Source organism: Rousettus aegyptiacus, unplaced genomic scaffold, assembly GCF_014176215.1.
Source record: "Rousettus aegyptiacus isolate mRouAeg1 unplaced genomic scaffold, mRouAeg1.p scaffold_m13_p_9, whole genome shotgun sequence".
Taxonomy (NCBI): domain Eukaryota; kingdom Metazoa; phylum Chordata; class Mammalia; order Chiroptera; family Pteropodidae; genus Rousettus; species Rousettus aegyptiacus.
This window is the reverse complement of record NW_023416312.1, coordinates 103,172,833-103,188,785: the sequence shown is the minus strand read 5'-3', so window position 1 is coordinate 103,188,785 and position 15,953 is coordinate 103,172,833. Positions and strand designations below refer to the sequence as shown.

General features: G+C 51.1%; 1 protein-coding gene and 1 pseudogene across 1 annotated transcript in view; one reads left to right on the top strand and one right to left on the bottom strand.

Moving 5' to 3' along the window:
- STARD8 (StAR related lipid transfer domain containing 8) overlaps nucleotides 1–11,765 on the bottom strand; it is a 68,105-nt gene extending 56,340 nt beyond the window's left edge. The window contains exon 1 of the mRNA XM_016158205.2: nucleotides 11,576–11,765. Within this exon, the coding sequence (XP_016013691.2) occupies nucleotides 11,576–11,620 (45 nt within the window). The 5' untranslated portion in view covers nucleotides 11,621–11,765. The remainder of the gene's footprint in view (nucleotides 1–11,575) is intronic.
- LOC107517461 lies at nucleotides 1,047–1,444 on the top strand (annotated as a pseudogene).
- Nucleotides 11,766–15,953: the final 4,188 nt, after the last annotated feature.

The following is a 15,953-nucleotide window of genomic DNA, read 5'->3' as shown; positions in this document are numbered from 1 at the left end:
TATATTTGAACTTCCATTTCCAGGAAAAAACTAAGTGGATACACTTTTCCCTATTTTTTTTTTTACTAAGTGCAACTGAAATCTATGAACATCATACATATAAAACAAACATAAGACTCCAAAAGGACCTCAGAACCTGAAGAATAACTGGGCCGTGGATTTCCTGGGCTTTTTGTCTAATTTATTCCAGAGCATGTGCTGGAAAAACTAGAAACCTGGAAACACAAAACGTCAGGGAAAGCTCGTTCTCTCTAGCCAAGGGGCCAGGAAAGGCAAAAGCCCAACAAGATAGAAAACTTTCAGAGAAGAATCACCTGCCTCTACTGTCAAAAACCATGGCCTCCACTCTCAGATAAGGCAAAGTGGGGAGCCTAGACTTTTACCCTTGTCCTACTGTAATATGGCATCCTCCTCCTTCCTTCACAGTGACCATAAAAGGCCCAGTGGAGAAGCAAGCCCAGTCTGGAGGTAAGAATCTGCCCCCGCTACACACACATACCATGGCACCAGTTGGGCACCTCATCAGAAGCAGTAATGAGATGTCCTTCCCAGCTGCGTGCTGTAAGCAGAGGCCTCCTGAGAAGCCTGAATTTCCACCTCTGCACATTTCCCCCCCAGGACACTCAAAGCGGGGGCATCCACCTCATCCCGGATTAAGGGTGTCACACCACGTCAGTCGCTCAATGCTGGAGCATCAGAAAGCGTGTGGAGACATTCTCGGGTTTTATAACTTGTTCCGTCCTATGTAAGATATTGCTTCGTTTCTTCCTTTTGCTTGACTCTCTGTGTTGGTTTCTATGCATTAGATGTGACAACCACCTCCCTGGTCCTGAAGGTTTGGTATTGTTTAGGAGATGAAACCTGTCGTTCAACCTTGCCCTAGCTTTTGGCTGTCCTTCAACCCTTCGTGATTGTCTGAGCACCCGATTATAGTTGCAGTCACTTCTAGTTTAAAGAAATGAGGGCTCCACTTTTTTGTGCGGGTGGAGGGGAATGCGGCGAGAGAGCTCTGATGGCCTCAGGCGCACTGTGAGAATACAAGGTGCATGGGGGGCGCTGCTACTCTGTCTCAACTGCAGAAGATGGCGAAGTGTTCAGGGGAAATCGTCCACTGCGGGCAAGCGTTCGAGAAATCCTCCCTCTACGAACTGTGGCATATGGCTGTGCTACGACTCCCGAAGCGTCACCCACAACATGTACGGGGAATATCGTGACCTGACAGCTGAAGGCGCTGTCACCCTGTGCTACGAGACATGGGGGACGGCACCGTGCCCATGCCCACTTAATCCAGATCATGAAGATGGAGGAGACTGAGGCCAGCAAGTGCCGCCGACTGGCAGTCAAGCAGTTCCACGACTCCAAGATCAAGTTCTCGCTGCCCCACTGGGTCCTTCGTCGCCAGCAGAAGCCACGCTTCACCACCAAGAGGCCTAACACATTTTAGATGCAGAGCCTCCTTGCCCCCTGGTCTGCCCAAATAAACCCCTTGAAAAAAAAATCAGGGCTCCAGAGGAGTGTATAAGATCTTTTCTGTGGCCCACAAGGAGAGACTTTGAAAAACAGGATGAGGTAGAGCGTGATAGGACAGGACAAGCTCGAATGTGACTATCTAAGTGCAGAACATTCCGGGCAGAGGTTGAAGAGAAGGGCAGGGGCCAAATTATGCAGAGCCCGAAGGCCAGGGTGAGGATCTTGGCTTTGATTTAAATGATACTAGGTAGCCACTGGAGAGGGTAGAATGGGAGAATGAGCGGATCTGACTTCCATCTCAGAATGCTCACTCGTGTGCGGAATGGATTGTGGAGCTAGAGTCGAAGCAGGCGGACCTCCCAGAAGAAAAGAAAAAAAGGTTCTTAGAGATAGAAAGGTCTGCCTACCTCTATGCAGCCAGCCTCTAAACCAACCAAAAGGTTATCAGGAAAGGAGTTTGTCACCGTATTTGTCGTCTCTGTTATCCCCTGAACAATGATTGCCACACCAGGTGCAGACATCAATGATTTCTAATCCTGGGGGATTAGGCTCAGCCCTAGATCACTCTCAAATGCTAAAGGTCAGAGCCACCCGACAGAGCAGAAGACAACCTGGTAAATCTTCAACCCACTCCCGGCCACAGGAGAGGGGAGGGGTAAGCTGTGACCCCGAGTCTTCATTGACAGAGCCCCTGAAGGATGTTAGTGTGAGGGAAATGGAAAATTCTGGAATGACATAGGTGTGAAAATGGAGAAAGAGCAATAGAGAGAGACAGCTATGACATTCCCCTGCAACGCTACAAAGTAGACCTGTTTCAGTTTAAACAAGTCAATACGATTCTTTGCGATTGATAAAAGGGGAGTAAAAAGGAAAGGGTGACCCAGTGGGAGAGGAAGGGGCAGCCGTCCGTGTAGTCCTAAATGTGACAATTCTGGGAAATTAGGAGATAAACCGACTGGTAGGACAGACTGTGACTCTGCAGTCCTGTTCTCTTCTTATGAAATTCCCTCTTCTCCCAACCTCCCCCCGCCCAAGCCGTCATAGGTATAACAGAATTAAAGGTAGTTCGGGAGCTAATTAGGCTTTACATTTACACAGGAGTTTACAGATTACAAATAAGTGACCTTGTTTGACCGTCACAAACAGTCTGCATGGTAGGTCTTATTCTTCTCACTTGGGGGCTCTGAACCCAGCAGTCAGCTGTCTGGCAGTCACAGAGACCACCTTTCTGGAAGAAGACCTTTATGAGTGGCGACAGTTTTCCCATCTTGTGGGTCATTCATTCACTCACTCATTCATTCACTCACTATGAGCCTCCTCAGGGCCAGGCCGTGTGCTGGGTACTCAGGGATTCAGCTACATCAGGCACTCCCAGCCCTTGGGGAATTCACGGCCAAATTGGGAAGGGGCAGGGCGCATGCACGAATCATCACAACTGCACGTGTAAGTCCTATTATTGCAAAGTATAAAGCCTTGTGGGACCAAGCAGAGAGAGTGATTCGTCCCCGGAAATGCAGGTGCGTTGTCACGAGGACGTTGGAGAAGGAAGCGGCATCTGGAACAGGTCTTGAAGGATGAATAGTGAGTTGTCGCTCAGGCAGACACGGGGGCAAAGAGCATGGCAAGAGAGGGCACAGAGACGGGCAGGGAGGTGTGCTTCGAGGAACTGTGCACCGTCTAGCCAAAGAGCAGAGTGGCAGAGAGTGTGAGGAGCGAGTCTGGAGCAGCGGGTGACGACCGGATCATGAAGGACCTCATTGGTCATGTGAAAGAACTTGAACCTTTTCCGGAGTCCAATAGGGAGCCATCGAAGAGGCCTAAACAAGGGACGAATATAGTCAGATTTATATTTCAGACTGTTACTCTACCTGTTGAGTAAAGAATAGATTGGGAATGAGGGTGGGAGGTTAGGGAAAACTGGAGCCAGGGAGGGCAGAGCTGACTGGGGCAGGGGTCTTTGGGGTGGAGGGGGAGGGACCGATATATGAGCCATTTACACGGTAGGACCAAAGTCACCAATAGGCTGCGGGTGGAGGAGACAGGAATCCAGGATGGATTCAAGGCTTCTTGCCTGGACAAGTGCGTGGATTCCTGTCTCATCCACCCGCAGAACAGGAGTTTTTGAGAGAAAAAGAGAATCATCTTGGAAAAAGTGAGCGTCAGGGCTAACGTTAGGGTTGTGGGGAGCAGAAAGCTGGCTTCTGCATGAGAAGTGGGGAGCTCTGACAGGGGCAGCTCAGAGCCAAGCTGTAAATGCTCCTGACAGGTTTCCTTCGGACCCCAGGACTCCTCGGCCATCGGCCATCGTGGCTGGAATGGAACTTGCTCTCCCCAGCGTCCTCGCTGCTCGGCCTGCACCCTTGTCCCGCGATCCATGCCTGCTTTCTCTGTTTCCCCTCAGTTCCCCGGCCAGCCCTGTGCCACAGGCCCCGGCCTGGGGCCAGTCATGAGAGCACGTTCCTCGCATTCCAGCCTCCCCCAGCCCTCTTGGCGGAGCCACACAGAGCCCCATTCACAGCCCGACCCTCCCTTCCTCCCTTCCTCCGAGTGGGCCACCATCGCCCCCAGGCCCAGCCGTGTTCTGCCAACACAGACAACCGATGGCCATGGTGGGGAGCAGGCTTCCAGACCCCTGGGGAGCTGAGCCTTCTGTCTCTTGGGGTCTCTCTGCTGGGAGTGGATGCGGTGGCTTCGGCCCCTTGTGCACGCATGATTGCATATCTGCCTTCCACGCACTCAGCCAGCTCCTGAAGGCTGCGCCTAGAACAGGGCTGTGTTGGGCTGGACACGAGGGTAGATGAGACACAGCCTGAGTCCTCGGAGGAGGTCACAGCCGGGACGCAGACAGCTGGCGTACCTGGAGGGTGGTGCGAGGGCCCGGTCTGGACTGAACCTGCCATCAGGCCCCACCAACAGAGGCATTTGGGCCTTTTACCAATTCTTAGCTTGGCTTCAGATTCGTTACCTGTAATGACAGGTGGGTCCCTGACAATTGTATCATCCCACCACAAGGAAGAGGTTTGGGGGCATTCTCTGCAATGGAAGAAATGACTTCTAGAAAGTCTTTGTAGAATGCAGAGTCTGGGACTAGCTTTCAAGGAATCCCCAGAGAGTCTATCCCTCTTTGTCCTCTCTCCGAGGGTTTGAGCTGTCCCTACTGGCTTGGAGCGCGGGGCCTCCCATAGACCCACTGCCCTCGCCTACCCCCCCAGGACTAGCGTGGTATAATACCCACTTGCCCATGCCTGAAAGAGCCTCCAACCCGTACCCTCACGAATGCCGGTCTGCATATCATTCTAGAGCTCACCCCGTGGACCCTTTCCACCTTCATTCCCTGCTGCCTGTCCTTCCCCAGTCCTCAGCCCTCACCTTCTCCGGCCTTGGACCCTACTCACTGTCCTCCCGCCTCCACAGCCAGGGAGGGGACTGAGTGAGCAGCTGCAACCCCCAGGGGTTCTCTGGATAATCTCAGGAATGTCATATCCCAAAGACTGAACTTTCCCACCGGCCAGCGGGGACCCTCCTTCCTGCCCAGAGCTTGGGAGCCCTTCCAGACTGTGAACTAGACTGACCAGCCGTGAAGAGAGGAGGAATATGGTGACCTAAACAACCCCCTTCCCGAGCCTCGGGTCGCAACATCAGTGCTTCCTACTGTCCCCGATTCTAGGCTCTCGCAGGCAGGTGAGAAAACTGAAGGCACAAGCAATGGACCCCGAGTCGCCTAGGGCAATCAATAAAGTCTCCTCAGATTTAACTCAGATTTACTGAGCACCTACTATGTGGCAGGTCCTTTCACATATGTCGTCGCCGCAATCACTTGTGAACCAGGGAATATTCTCCCCGTGCAGCTGACAAGGAAAAGGAGGCTCAGTGTCCCGTTTCCAGCAGCTACTGCATTATATCACCACAGCACATTCTTCTCTCAAGCTCCCAGGGTGACCCGGCCCGGGGTACAGGAAAGGCCGGGCTGAGTCAGCCCACGCCCATTTCCAGGGCCTCAAGCCCCACTGCCCAACTTGGATCAAATATAAAACTGGACTCCAAGGTCCCTGGTGATGGCAGCAGCAGCCCAAGGAGTTCTACTGCCCCACCTCACGGTGAAACCTCTGACCTCACACCCCAGGCCAGGCCGCCTGAGCTGCTGTCCCCTGTGACTGTTACTGGTGACTTGGAAATGCAGGCCAAGCCCTGGCTCCCAGACTTCCCAAGCCTCCAGCTGTTCTCAGGCTCTAGTGGCCGCAGGGAGGACTGGCCTCCAGTGCAGGCTCATTTCCCTGAGTCCAGGCTCCCCTCCCCTCCCCAGGGACCTTCAGTGGAAATCACTGACATTTGGGAGGTTTTGTTTTTTTTCCTTCGCTTGGCCTGGATGTTCAGAGAAGTATATGTGAAATATAATGAGGAGGGCAGAAACGGAAGGACTCTCAGAGAAAAACGCATGTAAGCCCCTCATCTTATAGGTGGAGAAACTGAGGCACAGGTGATGTAAACATGGCGGATAGAAGATGGACTTTAGACCTAGATTATCTGGGTTTAAAATCCCAAGTTTATCACTTAAGAGCTGTGTGACCTTGGATGAGTTTCCAAACCTTTCTGTGTGTCAGTAAAACGAGGATGATGAGAATAAAAGTACTTGCATTGCTCATCTGCAGCCTTTTCTGCCAGCCGTACGGTCAGCTATGTCCCCTAGCAGCCCCCCATCAGATTGCTTTTGGCACCAAAGAAGCTGAAGGCAAAGTGAGAATTTGGTTCAAGACATAAGTCAGAGTCAAAGCCTTGCTTCCTGCAACCCATCTCATACCTTGACATTTTCTGGACTGAATCAGTCATACCTACCCACAGTGCACTTGGGGGTTATAGTCACGAGACCGAAAGCTAGGGATGGGAGGGGGGATGCCCTACAGCTGTTTTGCTATTATTACTGATCTCCCCAGGGTCCAATGCATTGTGGGTCATATAGTAGGCCCTGGATATATACTGCTGGTTGAATGAGTAAAGGGAGGCATTCCCGAAGGCTATTCTCAGCCTGAGGAACTCCCCCAACACACACCATCTCACTCAAGACAAAAACAAACGTCTCAACAGGCCTCACCATCATCAGTCCATGTCATCCCCACTACAGCCTCATGACATAGGAACTGTAATTCCCCAGTGTACAAATAATAGCGATGGCAAATGCCTGCTACGTGCCAGGCACTTCTCTAAGCCATTTAGACACATGAAGTCATTTAAGCCCCGTAATAACTTTATGGGCAGGAAACTGAAGCTCAGAGAAATGAAGTAAGTTTCTCAACGTCACACCGCTAGTAAAGGGCTTGGCACCGTGTCTTCGTGCTCTAGAGGTCCTGGTCTTTTCATCGTATCAAGTACAGCAAGGTCAAACTCCCACACACAGATTAGCAACTGTCTCACTTTGGCCCTTTCTCCCGTTGCCATTCATATCCGATCCCTACATCCGGACAAGTCCCCAGCTCTTTGTCTCGTCCCTCTCCTGTCTGCAACCTGCCTCTTCTTTGCAGAAGCCTCCCTTCTCTCTCCTTCCATGAATCATCCCTTTGGATTCGAATCTAATTGCCACCTCTCAGCAGCTCAGCAGATGAGACTTAGTGGGCTTGCTCAAGACTACTCAGGCTTGATGTGACAGAGAGGTAGACTGCCTTGCTAAGTGGTTTCTATGTCATAACTCCTTTCTTTGGATCCAGTAATCGAGAGGTAGCTGTATGTACAAATCTCAGATATACACACACAAACTCAGGCTGGTGAAGGGCCGTGCAGTAGCGTCCAAAGATGAAACAGGCTATCTGGGGAGGTGGTGAGCACCACATCGTTGGAGGTGTGCAACAATATCTGGCCATTCTCTTGGAATGCAGGAATGGCATCCAGAAGGTCTCAGGGTCTCTATGCATTCCTATGCTCTCCCGCATTTTCTATACTCCCTCCTGCCCCTCCCAAAGCAAATACACACTGAATGTGGCAAATTGGTCTTGCTTGGGATGACAAGGGCAAAGGTCTGGAAAAGTAGGGATGTCCTGGGGGCTGGGAGTGAAACCGCTGAATCACCAGTCATTGTCACGCTCTCAGCCTTTGCTGCTAGGTTGATTCCCACACCGGGAAGCTGTGAGCTGACCTGGGGACCCAGGGTGTGAACAAGCAGACTGCTCACACGAACATACGTATGCACACGAATATGAGCCTGTGGAGGGGTGCCCGAGAATGTCCTTGGGTGTCCTTGGGTGGGCGCAAAGGAAGCTCCGCGTACATATGCACTTATCCTTAATAATTATTATTTTTTATTTATTATGGCGACATTAACGAAATCCAATAAGTTTGAAGAGTACAATTCAACAGTAAGGCATATATATATATTGCAGTGTGTCCACCACTCATAGTGAGATTTCTTTCCTCACCACACATTGGACCCCTTTTACCCCATCTACTTCTCCCCTCCCCGCTCCCATCTGGCCGTGTCCATGAGTCTGTCTGTCACATTTGTTTGTTGCTTTTAGATTCATGTCCCACATATAAGTGATGCTGTGCAGTTGTGCCGTGTAGTTTTCAACTTTTTCTGTCTGGTTTATTTTGCTTGGCATTCTTATCTCAAGATCCTTCTATGGAAAACAGTACGGAGGTTTCTCAAAAAACTAAGAATTGATTATGTACTCTTATGTGTGTCTAGGTATGTGGGGACAGTGACTCGTGGAAAACGTGGTGTCCCTTGTTGGATCATGACGGGATAGCTAAGCTCTACAAGACCGCCCAGTTTACAAGGGACTTTTCTGTCCACGATCTGCTTTGCTTCCCATAGAAGCCGTGCAGGGTGTGTGTGGCTGTGTCCCAATGCCCCACCTGGGTTCGCTGTAAATTCTACCAGAGGCAAGTTGTGTTCAGATTTTGCCACAGAACAAGCAGAGAGATTATGGTGTATTACAAAGACCATGGGGGAATCCAACTGGGTCCTGACCCCGTCTGATCTTGGGCCTCGGTTTCCTCATCAGCGGTTTTTAAGGCGAGAGGGGGCAGGAGGGGCAGATGACCTCTATGGGCCTGTCCGTCTCTGGTATTCTGTGATCATCTACCCACGTTCTAAGAGGGAGGAACTGAGGGACAGCATGGAGTACTGATCATCTCAAAGCCAGCTAGAGGTCCCGGTTGAGATGGAGTTCCAGCCGGATTCTCCCCCTCCTGGGCCACTGCCCTCCAGGAACCGATACGCCCGCCTGATAGAAGAGAGTCACATGAGAGAGGGTCCATGCTGTGGGCACCTGCTATGTGCATCTCGCCATCCTAGGTGCCGGAAGGGGGCGAGAGGACACATCGACGAAACAGTCCCGTGCATGAGCATGGGGAAGCGTGAGGCCGCAGGGGGGGACTCGTCTGTGCACTTGGTTGTGCTGAGAGACCATCGGCACCTTCTTGCCTCCAGGGAAGACACATCGGACATGTGAGGAACTATTTATCCTGGGTTCGTCTCACATTCAGGCATCTTGGCCCTTGGCTGCCTCTAGTTCCCAGAGCAGTTTAAAGCAGTCCTGGGCCTTGGCCTCCCTCTTGCCACCTTCCCAGTATCCCTGGCTTCTGCAATGTCACCCTTCAGCTCCCCAATGGGTCACTTCTGGTCCTAGACTCAGGCAGGGCCAGAGTAGAGGGCCGGGGGTGGGGGTGGGGGTAGGGGGTGGGGCCTGTGGCAAAAGAGCAAAGGCCACCTAAGACCTTAACCCTGGGGTTTCTAAATATGGAAGAACCTTGTTCTTTGCTTTGGTAACCATAGTGCATGGTTCGCACATCTGCTTCAAACAAGTCGCGTGTGTCAACCACCTACCTACTCCACGCCAGGTGCTTTAAAGACATGAGCTCCCCAAATTGTCATGACATCTGTGTGAGGCAGACACTGGCTTGGCAGACAAGGAAACTGAGGCTGAGAGAGGATCCGCTCAAAGGTACACAGTTAGTAGGTAGGTGTACATGTGTCTTGGGTGGGGGGATGGAATGCAATCTGAGGTTAATTTGTTTCACTGATCCTCAAACCTCTCCAGCAGGTGAGGAACTCCATGCAGAGTGAGAAGCAGGGGCTCAGGTTCCCATCAGGCCCCTAAGAAGGTGCTCCCGGGATGCCTGGCTCAGAGGAGGCAGGGGGCTCACGGCAGCCCTTGCCCTTGACTGGGCTCACAAGCCCAGAAGTGGTAGCACTGGAAAAGCAGACATGAAACGCATGCTTGTGGCTTGTGTGTGCATATGCCTTTCTGTGTGTTTGCCTCTGCGTGTGTCTGTGTGCATGCTTGAATGGCATGTGCGCACACGTATGTGTGTGTATGCGTGTAGCTGAGTGCGTACATTCTGTGTTTGTGGACATGCACATGAGCGAACGTGTCTGGGACCTGGGGTAGACGTCCCTGGCCTTTCTGGGGGCTTTCCTACCCCAGGAATCTGTAGGAGGTTGGCATGGGCTGGGAGTGTTTGCTGGGAGCCTGAAAGAGCAACATAATCATTGCAAAGAGATTTCAATCCACACCAAGCATCCAGAATGGTTAACCAGGGCAGTGGACAGTGGTGGCAATCGGGTGTCGAACCTCTCAGGTACCGTCTCTTGCCCCTTGCCCTTTCCTCATTTTTTTAGCTCCATCTCCCATCCTCTCCTTCCCACCCATCCTCACCGCCATCACAGCTCCGCATCACCCGAGACCACCAGAGTGCTTTTGTAAGTAACATCCATTTAATTATATCCCTGCTTCATGCAAATCCCATCTATCCCCTAAGACAACAGCTTCCAGACTTTGGAATTTCGTGGATCAGGAAGACAATGTTTCAATAAATAAATATGGGACCAGTCAGAGTGTCGCAAACCTTTTTATTTCTCCCAGGACAGATATTTTAAAAATCTCTCACTCCTATTTCACAAAAGCAAGCTCGTTTGTACCTCACCCCCATGAGAAGGGTATAATAATCTCCAAATAAAGAACAGTCTTTTGAGTGGAATTAATTTAGCTTTCTGAAAAGTGCACTGCATTATCCTCCCTTTTTTCTCATCGCATTGCAGAGAAAACCATTCAGGACTCCCTCCAGCTGGGACCCACGAACGCACAGGTCAAATCCAAACGCTATGAGAGGCAGCCCCTGCTTCCTCCTCGCTACGTCCTCCACCCTCGAACCCTGCACTTGAGGCGCATCATGACACCAGCCCTTTCCCCAACCCACCACCCCTTGACTGCCTCCAGAGTCTTGCTCACGAAGTGCCCTCTGCCAAGCATGCCTGGAATGCCCTTCCCCCCTTTTGGGGCTGACAAACTCTTCTCTTCCTTCTGAGCCTCAGGCTCAGCCCAGATGTGACCTCCTGTGAAACCTTTCCAAGTCCCTTCCGGTGGTGGAAGCGATCTCTCCTTGCAAGGGTCCCAGCCCTTCCTCATCCCAGCTTACACTCAGGCTAGTTATTTGAAAGTCTTGCTCTGATATATTCTGTGTCCGCGATATAGTACGCGCTCAACAAATATCTATTGGCCGACTGACTACCGTAGTGATTGGCATATGGTAGCAGGTGCTTGATAAAGATTTGTCAGTTTTCTTACATCCTCTCTGAAGACAGAAGCCATGTCCCTTTGGCCCTTGTGTAACTGCTATGGCGCCTAGCACAGAGTAGGCACCTGATATTTGTTGATGGAAATCAGTAATAATAATGATCGTAATAATAGTCACCATTACTCATGCGGAGACATACATGCCAGGCATCATGCTAGGAACTTTACACACATCACCTCTTATATTTGCACACATTTAATATACGAACAATAACACCAACCTCATCACCCTATAAATGCCGTGTCGCTATGGTCCTCATTTTGAACCTGAGGAAACGGGCTCAGAGAGGTTCAGAATCCTGCCTCGGTGGCAACAGAGGCAAGTTTGATGAAGAAGAGCCAGCTAGCCTGCTTCATTTCGTGGGAAGGCAGCAGAAGCTCACAGAGCTGGTTAAATGACAAAGGTGGGACTTGAACCCAAGCCTTTCTACTGCTGAGGTGTCTCAGAAGCTTGCGTGCCTTATGGCCGGTGTGCGCTGGTCCCCAGCTGCCTCTGCCTCTGGAGCGCTGGGGTGGGCTGGGGCCGGGCAGGCACTTACCTTCACTTTTCTGAAGCAAGCCCAGAAAACATCCAGCAGCGGCATGGTGGGGCACGGGGAGCTGGCAGGACCTGGCAGAGCTGCGCTGGGCACAGGCGTCTCCCTCTCTAGGGATCAGGCTAGAGGGGACCGGGAGCTCAGCGAGAGCCAGATCTGGCCCTGCGCTCCATCAGCCGGCAGTGTGCGGACAGGGGAGAGGCGGAGAGCAGGGGCTGTCCAGAGCTCGGCTCGCCTCCACCCAGGGCGCCTCCTGGAGGGCCGGCCAAGGGAGGGAAGGAGGGAGGGAGCCAGGGAGAGAGGCTAGCTAAGGAGGAGGGACCTGGAGGCGGGTCACTGATTCAAACTCAGCACCGTTAACCAGTTGGCTGTGACTGGACAGCAGTGCCAATTGAAATTCTCTGAGCATGACAGTTCCCAAGCGTGGCGTGTCCAGCCTGCCTGCTTGCCTCCTGCCGAATGACACACGGGCTCTCCCCAGGGGCCTCTGGGTACAACCAAGACCACACAGGGGCTGAGGATGAGTGCCAAGGAAAAGGGCCCAGGGAGGAGATCCCTCAGCACAGGCAGGCCCCGGGCAGGTGTGAAGGCAGTCGGCGGCCCCCAAGCTGTGGCCTTAAGAAACCTTCTCAGAGAGGAAGCTCAAGGCCCTGGGTCATGGGGTTAGTCTCCAACCCCGCTCTAGTCAGGTGTGACTCACGCTGGCACCTCGGAGATGCCCCTCCCTTTCTGGGCCTCAGTTTTCCTGGCTTGTATAATGAGAGGCAGGGTCACAGGTTTCTAAGTCTCGAGTCTATTGTATGGCTCATGTTTGGGGTTAAGGACAGGGCAAGTCTGGAACATTCTCCATTCTGGACAACAATCCCAGCTCCTCTCAGAAGTCCTGGGCCTCAGAGTCATTTCATCCAACCTCCTGCCTCAGGGCACCACAGCTTTCTCCCAGATCAGATCACTTGGGTGTATGTCCTTTTCTGAACATCTTCTGAGGAGATGATGTCTTCGCTCCTTTGTCCACTTCCACACTCAGAACTCTCCAGATCCAGAAGGTTAGCCAAGTATATGAACCTGAGCTCTCCGGCTGCACTGAGCCAATTCTTTCAGTGGAAGCAGAGTTAGCATCAGGAAGTTCTAGAGCCTTTCTGGGCAGGAAGCCACTAAGAAGCAGTGGTTCCTCCTGTCCCAAGCCTCAGCAGGCAGGGTGCCATGGCTGGAGGCCAGAAGGCTCCCAGAGACTCCATGGCAAAAGGCCAGGCTTGGGTCTCTGGGGGCACACATGTCATCACAAAGCCCAGAATAACTTACTCCCCCTGGCCTCATTTCCCTGTCAGAGACCAGAGCTGGTCAGGACAAGGGCCGCATGTGGGGAGCCGAGGGTCCTAAGCCCGCTCCGAGCAGGCCTCTGCCTTATCATTGAGGACTCTCCTCACCAGTGGTTTGGTCCAGAGGTTCATCCTGAGGGTCTCTAGAAATCCCTGTGGCATAGCTTACAACCTACTCTGTGGCCCTCAGTTTCCCCGTTTGTACCCTGGGGAGGTGGCGATACCTGACCACCCCCTTCTCTCTAGTCCATTCTGCTGAGCCCTGTCAGGATGACAGTCAGCCGGAGGCAGAACGACAGCTCTGTCACGGACACCTGCAACTGCACACCAGCTGTGGCTGTGGCCATTCGTTCACAACAGAGACCCTGGCCTAAGAGACAAGGCGACTTCCGTTTCTGTTTCCGGGCCTCTCGTGCCAGTTTAGCCTTGAGGATATCATAGTGCAGTGGTTAAGCCAATGAGCTTCGGAGGTAGATGAGGGAGACTGTCTGGATTCAAATCCCAGTTCTTTCTTTCACCTTCTAACTGGGTGACCTTGGCCTCGTTACTGCCTTTCTTTCCCCATTTATAAAACTTACCTGGTTGGGAAGTTTAAGCACTTACTGCAGTGCCTGGCACAAAGTACATTCTCAATAAATATTCTTTGTTATTATCGAAGAAGCTGAGCCTGCAGGAACAGACATAGATTTGAATGGTGGTTCTGCTGTCTTGAGCTGTGCGCCCTTAGGAGAGGCACTTCCCTTCTCGAAGCCTGTTTCTTCATCTGTAAACTGTGGGTTCCCTGCTTATGTGAGGGGGCTACTGTTAAGAGTCAATGAGCTGACACTCATTTACCCTTGCCATGCTTGGCACATAGTAAGTGTTCGATACGTATGAGTTTCCTTGCTCCCTCCTCCTGTCCTGGATGCCCCCTACTGTCCCAGCTTCTGGTTAAGCGGGACTAGCATTGATTTGGTATCATCTAGACTAGAATTCAAATTCAAGGCCATCGGCTGCTGGACTGTGAAACCACCTTAGGCAAGGCTCTGTCTCAGGCACCTCAGTTTCCCTGGCTAGAACATGAGGATGAAGATAAAAAGTCCTAGTCCAGTCCCAGGCTTGTCATCAAGGAAGATGAGACGTGAAGAACCTGGCATGTAGTGGGTCCTCTCACTTAACACGAATGCTCCCTCCTCTCTTTCCTTCTTCCTTCCACCCCCCACACCCTATGGGGGCTCTCGATCTGGAAGGGCCTCCCTCGCCTCACGCCGAAGGCCTGCCATGATCGGCATACCAGGCATGAAGCACGGTGGCGGGGGTCAGGGAGGGCCTACGGGGTCGGAGACATCAGGGGCAGGTGGAATGAGAAGGGGCTGGAAGCCTGTGGGCAGACGGGCGGGGAGGCTACCATGTTAACCATCACCAGACCAGGAGCTGGCACTGCCCAAGATGCGGTGTCCAGTCAAAAATCCAAGGACCCATGTAGGGAGAAGCCTGCTGTGACTGAGACCTACGAGTCCAGAAGGATGGCCTCCCTCCCAAGGTCATTGTGACCTTCCTTCTGCTACGTATTGAAAGGGTCACATTTGGGACCACTGGAGGGACGAGGCTATACAGACTGAGACAGAAAGTCAGAGACCTACTAGAATGGCAGTTCTCAAACTGTTTGCTTTCAGGACCCTTTACACTATTAAAAGTTTTTAAACACTAATGAGTTGCTTATCTATGTGGCATAACCAGTATGGTTATGCACTGTATTAGAACTTAAGACCGAGACATTTAAAGTATAGTGATTGATTCGTTCATTCATGTAAAAACATGCTTAAAATTAGACGTCTTAACATAAACGGTGTACATTAGAGCATATTTCTAATATATTTTAATCAATAATAATGATATTTTCTAGAACAAAAATAAATTTACTGGGAAGAGTGGCGCAAGTTTAGATTTTTCACAATTCTCTTTAACGTCTAGCTTAATAGAAGCTGGATTCCCGTAGCTGCTTCGGCACTCAGTCTGTTTTGTTCTGCGAGTTTGGTTGAAGTACTATATGAAGAAAATCCTGCCTCCTGCACACATGTAGTTTGAAGGGGTGTAAGGGACCCCTAGGGGTTCTTGGGCTACACTTTGAGAACCACTGTATTACCAGGAATAATCAGACCTCACTAGAGAATCCCGGAATGCAGGAGCTGGACGAGCCTTGCAGAGCAGCCATTGAGCAAAACGGGAACCGTAAGAAAAGGAATCACCCAATTTCCAATGGCAAGTGCACGGCAGAGCGCAGACTTGAATTACAGACAGGTTCGGGTTCTAGGGCAAGATCTGTTATTCATGCAACAGGCAGAGGTTTTCAGCACATTCAAAGATCACAGCATAGATAAAGAGCATAGTAAAGATTATAAAGTAGTAAGCTCCCTGTCGCTTGATGTATACAAGGAAAAAGTTGGCCCAGCTCACCTGTCATGTCCCTATGAGCCTCAAGAGCCCAGCAGAGGTGATCATAAATGGTCCTTGCACCCAAGTTCAGGCATGGTCCCTGTGGCAGGGCCTACCTAACCAGTCACTGTCCCAGGTTGAACCAGGAACATGGCAGGCAGAAAGAAGGGGTAGAATTATTTCACATTTATTTTATTAAAAAAAAAATTTAGGTGTTAATTTATTTATACTCTACCTTTCATTCAATAATGTCCAATTATTCAACAATATTTATGCGACACCTACTGTATATCAGGCAGGATGCTAGGTGCCCAGGTCCAACACAAGCTGTCAGTGATTTCAGATGAGAACGATACATCCCACTGTATTACAAAACCTCCCGTCTCCCCTTCCTTTACTTACACCTGTACCTGTTCGTTTTATGCTCGTTTTAATGAATGCCATGGACCCGGCGAACCCAGGAACACTGCATTTGTTGGGCAGGGATGTCATAATGAGGAATCAGAAAAGGAAACCTGAACAGAACTTGGCATTTGTCATTCATTTTTTCTTTTTCTTTTCTTTTTATTGAGGTAACATTGGTTAATACCTTCATGTAAGTTTCAAGTGTACATTATAATCATATAGTATACACTATAGCATGCTCA